The sequence below is a fragment of the Mus caroli genome, chromosome X (assembly GCF_900094665.2).
Source record: "Mus caroli chromosome X, CAROLI_EIJ_v1.1, whole genome shotgun sequence".
Classification (NCBI taxonomy): domain Eukaryota; kingdom Metazoa; phylum Chordata; class Mammalia; order Rodentia; family Muridae; genus Mus; species Mus caroli.
In genome coordinates, this window is record NC_034589.1 from 35,683,054 (window position 1) to 35,694,141 (window position 11,088).

Below are 11,088 nucleotides of genomic sequence, written 5' to 3' on the forward strand. Positions count from 1 at the left end.
GGAAGGCACCAGAAAAAGAGAGCAAGCCTTTTGAAAAAGCCATAACCTGGAGGTATTTAAATTCACTGCAGACACTCTGGTTTGTTTATTAGGCGATCATTTGTGTCACTGATCTCATTTGTATGAAAAATAAAAATGAAGGGACTTCTGCCTAGCATCAGTGCCTTCCTGATTTCGGCACCTACATTTTCAAAATCCTGTGGCCTTCATTGTTTCCTGCCAAAGAGCCCCCTTTCCTATCTCAGTTGAGCAGATTGACTTGGGGATGCAGTTTGGCGCATGAAATAAAATGGGACACAATGTTCATTTGCGATTTTATTTTTTAAAAATGAAATATTCAAAGTACTTTTCTTTCAAATATTGACACATAATGTTTAACTTTTAAGTATTTACAGCATGTTGTTGTGATGCTCTTGTAGAAAAAAATGCATGCTTCTGGCCTGAAAGCCAGAGCAAAATGCAAAAGACCATGGAACTGCAGCCAGAGAACATGAACCTGTACAGTATCCAGTCACTTTTCAGCACAGGAGAGCAGGAATACAAAATTGGAACCTATTGTTTCCTAGCAACACGGCTCAGGCCATTAGAACACAATTTTCAGTATGATTAGAACCTCTAACTGTTGTTACATAGAAACTGAAAATCTTGGCATACACTGTAAACATCTTTACTTTTCATGAGAAAGGAAGCAGCTAAAAAGAGTCCTTTTCTGACAGAAAGGCTGGACTTCTCCTTTTCACCGTTTCTCTTACTGATGCTTTTGCCAGAAGAACAGTAAAGATTTAGACACTGTCATGATTCATACACGTAAAATATTTTTCAAGGACACAATCTGATATACTAACATTTATTTAAGAGGTTAAAGTCCACCACTAAATCTAAGGAAAGATTTTTAACTGCCAAACACATTTCCTTTGACAAATAATGTAAGATGACAACTGCCAAGACAAAATCCACAGCAAGTTTAACTCTAAGTATGTTCAATTACTGTTTAGGAAGCGATTTCTTCTTATACACAGTAACACAGTAGTATATTTGGTCCTTAACAGCTTTCACACAAAGGACACACTGAAATAAGTCACCGTTTTGTGGTTGAATTATTACTGTTTTTTTGTTTTGTTTTGTTTTTCTCTTTTTTTCTGTTTTTGTTCTTTTGCTCTTTTTTTGTTTGTTTTCTTTTCTTTGCAGAATAAAGAACCTTACAGAAGGCTGTGGAAGAGCAGTCTGAGATCTGAAGTATCAGGCAGGTCTCTATGTATATGTGTGTTCCTCCAAGAAAACAAGAATGGTACACCCAATCTATAGCCACATGTTTCCCTACAAGCTATGATACACTCCATTCCCTCCAATTTTTCTTGATACTTTATGATTATACTTCTGCTTTTCATCGCAATTGAACTAAATTGACCTTAACACAAACAAATCTGCAGAAACGCAAAAACTTTGCCTGGACTCTCTGGTAAAGTTACTGTGGGAACAGGTCTGGTGGGAAAGCAAGAGAAAAAGGAAATGCAGAAATAAGTGATGGAAACTAAAATTCTAAGGGAAGTTGTAACGGAATGTTATACCTCTCTATGTAGGTAGTATGTGAATTGCAAATTATACATTGTCAAGTTTTCATATATTTGGCTATGTTGTATATATTATTTCATATATATGCAGTCTATATATTATAGAACTCCTAGGTGGCTTGAGAATAAATGGCATCCTTATTTTATACATTATTTTGCTGGGTTGAAAAATAAAACATATGCTTATTTCTATGGCAAGTGTTCTGGTGAGAGAGTGAATTGAGCAGTATTCCTCTTTCCTTCCAGAATCTTGCTTCTAATCAACAGCGGTTGGAATGACAACTGAAAATAGTTGGATTTAAATACCTCTTAACCTTTGAACTTTTCAGCTCATTTGGATCTCTAGAGTGCAACAGTAAATCAAGTTCAAACCCAAAATCACACCAATGAAATGGGCCTAAGGAAAAGAAGCAATCACAGAGTATTTCCTGTATCCCTCCCAGAATGTTCCTCACAGGAGCATCAAATACTATCTTCTCACTTTAACCTGCTTGAGTGGTATGTAGCTGTGTCATGTGAGCCACCTGTCTTTTGCATGTGAGAAATTTCATGCATTTCTTTTCCCTTCAAAGCTGCACTGTCATCAGGAAACACAAATGATTTGTCCTCTCATTCAAACTTCAGAACTAAAACTCAGTGAAAGCAATCCTTCTTACCCTGCCAACAGGAAGCAATATACTTAATATTTCCATGTTCTTTTTATGAAATGCCAAAATGTTTCTCTTTGATTTGCAACTTGTTATACTAAAAACCTTTTGGTTTTTTTTTTTCTTTTCCTCCTCAAAACTTTAGGAGTTGTAAAGAGAACAATAATATTTCAAGGCAGTATTAAAACCACAGTTGTAAGTGATAAAAAGTGCATTTCCTGAATATAATACAAATATAACTTTAGGTAACCAAAGGCACAAACTAACTAAATACATATTACAAACTAGAATTGCACAGTTCAAGGTAATTACTATTAAGGAATAGTTCCAAATATTTCTTCCTAATGGATATTTAAATCGGTTTGAAAATGATACATCACTAGTGAGTTGCAAAATAGCGCAATCACTTAAAATAGAAGCAAAATAGGCTCCAAGATTGACACATTGGGTTAGTGATACAAATACACCACATTTAAGAATGCACTTTTATGTACAGTTAACAAATTATTTTCCCATTGACTTCAAAGAATGTCAGAGGTTCTAGGAACTTAAGATCTATTTTTAGGTTGGTGTGGAGGTATTCAAATTTTCAACATGTTTGCAAAACTTGTAAATATTCCATTGTGAATACTGTACTGAGGACACAAGCCTGATTCGGGGAAAACCCTACCCTGGGATTTTAGTCTGGATTAACAATATCTTGAGCTGCTGTGCTTCCAATTACAAAGATAAATGATGAGTTCATTATGGATTCTCTCTCTCTTCCTCCCCTGTTCTCACTGCATGTATGTGATGATCTGAACCTGAAGGTTTTCACAATGATATATTTCAATACGCCCTCCCCTACTATTTGCTGGGGTCCCTCTCCCTCATTCTTTGTATAATGAGAGTCAGATTCTTAAAAAAAGGAAATCATCTTAACATGAGCCTGGACTCTGACTTTGCATATTTTCAATGCAACTGTCATTACAAGCAGGCCAATGACCCCATATTGTATTTAGGTAGTAGCTGGAAAGAATCTAAATGAACAGTCAATCATAAATTCTCCTCCAGACATAGCAAATGTTCATCGGGTGATGCGAGGGTGGAAGCTGGCTCCTGGGAATTTTCTACTGGGCACACTGTGCTGTCATGAATTTTCATTTGCAGCAACTTGCAATTACACAGCATTTTATAAACTGCCTCTTTGTCAATGGGCACAAATCTCTCAGCTCACCAAGTGGCTTCTTTTACTGCAGGATTCATAAGAGATTGAGAAAACTGCAGCAGCTATTAATATTAACCCTGACATGTCTCTAAATTTTGAGTGACTATGGAACAAACAACCCCTCCTGAAAATAGTTATTTTCCAAGGTGGAAAAATTATGAAACAAACATATGTGGATTAAAGACAGAGAAGTAAACTAATCACATAAATTACATTGGTGAAAAACTAGTCTGCCCCTCGGTAATTAGATGAAATGCTTTAAGTTGGAAAGGATTCACTTAATTCAATTTTCTGCATATGGCTGGGAGAGATTCAATACAAAATCGTACATTTGAAAGATGACTCTAAGTGGGAGGAAATGATGAGGCAGCAACTATAGTTATGTTGGCTTTCATCTCATTTTCACTGTAATGCAAGGTCTATTGTTTCTAAGGTTTTGGCTCTCAGGAATTTCTGCAGCAGTAGTTAATATGTTTCTCAGCTTCACAGGCACATAGACCTGTTAAAGCCTCTTTTCTTGTATCAGAACCATCCATTTTAGTATATTACCTTTCATGTGCACAAACCATTGGATTAGTGTATAAATACTGAATTACTAATGTGAAACTATGACCAAAGCACATCCTATATATAAAGGAGAAATTCCTACCCAGGTTACTAAAAGCTATGTTTACACGATGCCAATACAGCTGGGCAAATGGAGAAAAAATTGAGTCAAAACAGATTATGTGAGAGAGGTCACATCGACCAGCTGCTTTGGTATCACGTACACACAAGCAAATCAGCGGCTCTCCAGCCTGCTTACTGCACTCACAGTAAGGGATGGTAGACTGAAGCCAGCCATCACACGCCAAAACACAGCACAACAACATGGCATTTACTTTTTAACAGGCAAGGAGGAAAAATCAGAAAAGGAGGGAAAACAGTTTCTGACTCCAGGAGATGGTGTTTGAAGACATTTTAGATTTCCTTTTAAGTTTCCTAGAACAGATTTGGACAATGTGAAGGGGCTGGCAGTCTTTTGAGATGCAAGGATTAAATACTATTGCACCACATTTTAAAGTAGCCTGTAAGTTCTGCCAACAATTCAATGTGAACCTTGGTGTCACAATAGAAATTGAGAGCCTTGGGTTCTTTATATGTGGTTGAACATAAGCATGGCTCAACAAATTGAACGTGGTGCTTTTTGAAAACATTTGGGTTAGCTGTTTGAGTTCAGCTTGTGTTCTTTTGAATACTGCCACACGAGAACTAAAAATCTCTGTCATTTTTCTTAAAGAGTTTAAACAAACAATATTAAAATACCATCTTCTGTCACATTGAAAGGCAGTTGGATATGTTTTTCCTCCATATTTACATATACAGAGTTCTGATCTAGAAAACCAATACAATAAACCTTTTTTTGTTTTGTTTTGTTTTGTTTTGTTTTAAAAACAGGCAGTCTTTGGTGACGCAAAGGCAGAGATTTCTTTTGTTACCTCCTGCCTATTTCACTCTGTCTCATGAAGTGAATATTGTTGGCACTGTCTGAAAGTTCTAAATACTGCTCAACAGACAAGACAAAATACCCATCATACCCCTGCACCCTCCCGGTGCCCAAAAGCTGCTGCTTTTCTCCCTCTGTCCATACCCGAGTCCCTTCTTCCCCTTCCTGTAACCTCCTCTGCTCCTGAGTCCAGGCCTGGGCCACTGCGCGCTGTCTGGCCATCTCCAACACATGGTTCTTCTCCTCTTCGACAGTCGTTCCATACCGGATATTGAAGCACAGAGCTCCGTGCTGCAGTTGGATATCTGCAAACCGTCTAGTCCTCCCATTCAACACTGACGTCATCTGAGACACAGTGACATTAACACCATTCTCCAGAATCCGCCTCCCCCCAGTGTTACCGATGAGCACCAGGTCTTCCTCCAGAGACCCGAGCTTAATGAAGTAGTGAGTGTCCCTCCCTTCTATGGTAAAATGCAGGTTTTCCAGGTAATGAGCATTGTTGAGAATGGCAGCAAGACGCCTGCTATCTTCATTGGCTACTCCTATAATATCAGCTGTCACTATGCCCTCTTTGATGGCAAATTTGATACCTTTCCCAAAGACAGAAGGGACAGCAGCAAACCTCGGCTGTTTCCCTCCTTCAAGACACCTCCCCTCATTGTACTGAGGAGTCATAGGAAGCTGATCCAAGGAAATGAAATTCCTTAGTTGTTTCTGGAGCTCACACTGAATGCCCAGGATCATCTAGGAAAGAAGGCACAGGGTTAGACCACTGCTGTATGCCTGGTGGTTATTGGAAAGGCAAGGCTGGCAAGGGCTGATTCCTTCTCTAAAGCTGTCACTTAGTCATTATCAAAACAAACCCCTGGAATATCTACATCAAATATTGGGAAAACAGATGGCTAACAGGTAGTGATTTCTCAGTTGTCTTACATCTTGTTTTAGTTGAGTGTCAGAAAATACATTCAAACACGGTGTTCTACAATTTCATAGCTACAAAGAACTTTGTTTTTGTTTTTTTCCTTTTCAGCACTTACTTGTGGTAGCCAGTTTCTGAAAAAAAGAATCCCCCCATTCAACATGAATATATTTTATGCTTATCAAATCCACTCCTTACGTCTCACTTCCAATCTTTTCCCAGATACATCCTCCCATATCATACTCCCAACTTATATCCTCTTATATTTGTATATTGTACTGGCTCTGATTAGTCCAAATGGTGTTGCCCCATGCATGAAGGTATAGGACCATCCACCATAGCATGGACAACTCACACCTGAGAAAAACTCACCCCTCCCCTGGTAGTCATTGAATGCCTATAGGTTCTCAACTAGGATTGGGGCCTTGTGAGCCCCATCTCCATGTTGGAACATTGACTAGACTGATAGTTCTGGTGTAGACAACCAGAGACATTGAGAGTTTGTGACTGTGACTGCCTGTCATGTTCAGAATACACAGTGTTTTGTAGCAGTCCCTCTAACCTCTGCTTCTTATGATCTTTGTGCCCCTTCTTCAATGCTCCTTGACCTTTGGAGGGAGGGAGCCTAGAAGGAATTTTAAATAGTCCTGCTCCCTCAAAACATAGATCTTAAGTTCAGCAAAGTAACTGACACTAACTAGATGTAATTACTGCACATAGAGCGATACATTATGCATTTGGAGATTGGAAAAAATGTATGAAGCATAGTGCCTGCTCTCAATCACTTATGGTCTTATAATTAACTGAAAAAAACCCTGGAAAATATGAAAGACACATGCTCATCTTTTTACATATACTTAACATATTTTTCCTACTTGGACAACTTTCAAACTTGCTAAGAAACAAGAAAAAAGACTAATAACCCTCTTAGTAGCCAATATTTTAAAAAACATTTTAACATTTATTTATTGACAGTTTTTAAAAATGACTTTTAGTTATAAAACTGTATGTATCATAAATTCTTATAAAAGAAATAGGTCTACAATATCTATCTACTTAGAATTTCCTTTCCTTTATAATTTTGACCTAAATGTCAAGTTTCTCTACCCAAACTTCAGGTTTGTTTTCTTCCTTCCTTTTCCTTTCTATTTGTATCTCATAGTCCTCCTCTGCCAACATCTCCTGTTTCAGTGTTCACAGTTCTCCAAGACTTTATCACTATAAAATGTAATATCTTTGTTTATTATACCTGTATATGACTTTCTTTATCAAAAACAATTTTATTATGTTATTTTGTGATCTTAAGGCACACTTCTTAATTTGGCAGTTTTTTTTTCCATATAGAATCCATCATTGCTATTGCTAGCTGATTTTAGAATGTAAGACATCCAATTCCTTTGTGCTGTCACCAGTAATCTACTAGTTTCTCCCTTCAAAGCTCCACTTTCCTGATCTTTTCCTTACAGATGGCTCCTCATACATCATTCAAAATCCCCTTAAAGAAATCATCTTTTTTTTTTATTAGATGATATTCTGTTTTTTCTTTTTTTTCTTTTTCTTTCTTTCTTCTTGCTAAAATTTGTACTGACCTTTCCAGGATCCCACTCTTGGGTTTTTGTCTGAAGTTGAAGAAGCTCATAAGTTAATTCCATGTTTTCGAGTTCTGGTTTGGGAAATCCAGGTAGTACGTTATGTAACTGGAAACCAAAGAGCTCCAGCCAGCTGCCAATGTCTGTGAAACACAAAATTTAAAAGAAAAATAAAACAATGACATTCAAAAGGCACTTCTCAACTTGAAAGATATGCTTCTGCTGCTGTCACTGTTTCGACCACGGGAAGGTAAAGTAACCCCCCCCCCCGATTTGATTGACTCTAAAACAATACCCATTCCCCTATGTAGGGAAATCTATTGATCTGTGCGCAATTCCAGGAATAGGCTCAGTTCACTGTAGTGAAATTCATAATCTAGTACTGATTTTAAGACCACCTGGACTGTGACCCTGGATTTATTGCATGCAACACAATCCTGATTGTTTTCTGAGAGTACCTTGGCAAGCTTTTAAGGATAGAGCATAGAAATAGGTTAAAGGGAAAGAATCAGGATGCAAAAAAAATTACATCTGATGAAAAGTTTTATGCTTTTCTGATTCTAGAAAATGGGACATGCAGAGGGAACATCTCTACAAAGATATTGATGCTATGAAATGAGATTGGCTAGCAGTAAGTTAGGTCAAATTCAATTTAATTGAATTCCTCTTAAATACCTGTGGTATACTTTGCAACATCTTGAATTTTGCCAACTGGGTAGTTATTCTCAAAGGAGTAGAGGTTGAATGGTTTAGGAAGAAGGTTCAACTGTTTCCATATGTGATGATTAGGCGTTGTCCATCTGCCAGCAACAACATCATAATCCCTTTGCCCTAGATGCACTAGTTTAGTAAGAAAATCATAGAGTCCTCCATGAAAACCAATGATGACCTCAAAGTCAGGGTATGTATCATGATAGATGTCACCATAAGGTGTATACAGAATCTCTTTTATGACCTGACCCCGACTGCTGAACACAGCTAGTGGAGTGCCCATATTATCACAGGCTACATAATATTCCTCACCACTGCTTAGCTCCATGGCAATAAGGTGACCTTGGAGATCATAATAAAGAGATGTAATCTCTGCGCTTGTGTGGTTGTACAGATGAGTAACTCTTATAGGGTTGGCCAGGTCTGCATAAAAGAATTGGAGATGCTGTCCTAGGCTGGACTTACTGGCAACGCGTCGCCCAAGCCCATCATAGTAATACTGTACAGTCCAGCCAGAAACTTTATTGTAGGCTTTCTGCAGCAGACCATTAGAATTATACTCAAATATATCATTTCCCCTCTGTCTCAGAAAACCGTCTTCATCCATTTTATACTGAATTTCCCCTAGTCTAGTGATGCGGTCTCGGAGGTCATATCGGAGAGGAGTAAGACGAGCACTATTCCCATGGCTCAAAAGGTTGATGTTTCCGTTCAGATCGTAACTATACCGCCACTGGATTTTGTCATTCACAGAAACAGTTTGAAGTTGTCCATCAGCATCGTATTCATAGAAATACCTTGTGATATTGGCATCTACTCCTACCCTTATATCACATATGACCATCCTGCCCATATTATCATACTGAATAGTCATCCAGTAGGCAATTGCCTTTAGGATCTCATATTGGACCTCAATGACTTGTCCATTGGCATTGAAGATCTTGGTGTGCTTCATCACTGTTGTAGTTATAACCTGATTTAAATCATAATTAATTACACTGAATTTTCCAAACTGTTCTGTTCTACCAGAAACATCAACATATCGGTACAGATCTATGGGCAAAGGGGTCTCGTTGATCACAGCTTGCATGCTGGTGACACGAAAGTTGTTGTAACTGTAGTCAAACCGTGCATTCACAAGACCTTCTTCACTGAATCGGAAAATCTGACGTCCAATGAGAGGTCCTGTAGGAACCAAAATAAAAATGAGAAATAGCCTTCTGATAAACTAGGCATAATCAGAATTTTTGATTAAGTATTGATACCTTTATATTCAAAATCATATTGTATTATAGATTGGTCTCTGATGTCTGATGCCTGGGCATGTCAGTGTGTGTGTGTGTGTGTGTGTGTGTGTGTGTGTGTGTATGTGAGCGTGTGTAGCATTTGTCACTAGACATGGAAAATATTACATAGCACAGTTACAGATCAATTTAATTATAGAGCTTATCAAAATAATAACCTATCCAGTAGCCTAGAGGGAAGAAACTGCTATTATGTTCATGCTGTTTTGCTATCATCGCTGGCAAAATGCATTCATTTTACTTAACCTTTGCTACAAAGTCAGATGGTTAGAGTCTCACAATGTACAACATTCAAGTAACTGGCTTTGGGCATGTTATGAATACAAAGGTTGAAATAAATCCCAGAGTTCTGACTTTTGTCATTAACTGAAGCTTATAGAGGTTACCCAGGGCTTGAGCTGCTTTCTGAGCTTCATGTCTTATACACAGATCTCTGGAAAGATACAGGGGTGGATATGAACAAGTATAGGGCTAAGAGAGGAACTGCAGTTGCAATTGTTTTGAAAGCTGAGAGAGACAGAAATATATGGTGTGGTATTAAGGAATCAGCTTTCAGGTAGATATGTTTCAAATTTAGAATGGAAGATAGTATGAGAAGGAAAAAAATTGTTCAATCATGAGTTAGAATGAGAGTTAGCACTTCTTTCTTTGAATGTGATCATAAAAATATAAAAGAGTATAAATATTGAGGTATACTGCTACCCCATTTCATAACAAACCTGTTTGCCTGTATCTGATTGTGCAGATGAATCCGTCATGCATCAGGTGTATTGTCTTAATTACTCCAGAAGACTCTTCATATGTTAATGTGATCTGAGTGGTGTCATAGAGAATCTCAGACAGTCTTGCTTGCTTTGTGTACTTGTATAAAACTCTGCGCCCAGTCCCTAGATGCAGAGTCTGTAACAGTCGGCCATCTCGACTGTAGTCTTGGATAAAAGAGGTGCTGCTGTCTGGTGGGGTGTAGATATTACGGTAGTAGCCCACTGAAAGCATGGTTTGTAAGCTGTGGCGCACCATGCTAGGCATGGTAACTGACAGCAGGCAATCTGATTGGTCATACTCAAAGATGTAACGCCGCTGACTGTGTAAGAGAAGCATCACAGACTGAAACGAGACAAGAACAAAATAGTGTAATTTATACCACTAATGTTTAAGAGATTAAAAGAAATACACATTCATCCATCTCACACAAATTTTTCTAGCAATTACTATGTGCCAGGGACTGTGGCAGATGCCAGTAGTACACAATAATATTATCTACCATCATGGAATTTGCGGTTTAATGGAAAAGAAAGACAAGTAACCAAGTAATTATAATACAGTGTGAAATGAGTTAAGACAGAGAAAGTATAAATGACTTCAGGAAAGTAGAGGAAGATGGTTATCCCAGACTTAGGAAGGAATATTCAAGTTGAAATCTAAATAATCTTGGGCAGGCAAAGACAAGGAAAGGTGTTGTTCAGAAGGAGATCGTGCTTCTGGGAAAGGCTGAAGCATTAGGAGGGGTTGAGAATTAAGGAAGCCTATGAAAATGCCCTTTTCCCCATAGATTGAGAGGAAGTTTGTATGACAGGAATATGTGTGGTTTGGGGGTGGTGGGAGAGAGAGAGAGAGAGAGAGAGAGAGAGAGAGAGAGAGAGAGAGAGAG

At 38.1% G+C, this 11,088-nt stretch overlaps 1 protein-coding gene across 5 annotated transcripts in view; it reads right to left on the reverse strand.

Moving 5' to 3' along the window:
- Positions 1-302: 302 nt before the first annotated feature.
- Tenm1 (teneurin transmembrane protein 1) overlaps positions 303-11,088 on the reverse strand; it is an 811,210-nt gene continuing 800,424 nt past the window's right edge. For all 5 annotated transcript variants that reach the window (XM_021153953.2, XM_029473265.1, XM_029473263.1 and 2 more), the window contains 4 exons: positions 10,157-10,544; positions 8,098-9,318; positions 7,423-7,565; positions 303-5,658 (listed from right to left, as the gene is read on the reverse strand). In XM_021153953.2, coding sequence (XP_021009612.1) covers positions 4,900-5,658; positions 7,423-7,565; positions 8,098-9,318; positions 10,157-10,544 — 2,511 coding nt within the window. In that variant the 3' untranslated portion in view covers positions 303-4,899. The remainder of the gene's footprint in view (positions 5,659-7,422; positions 7,566-8,097; positions 9,319-10,156; positions 10,545-11,088) is intronic.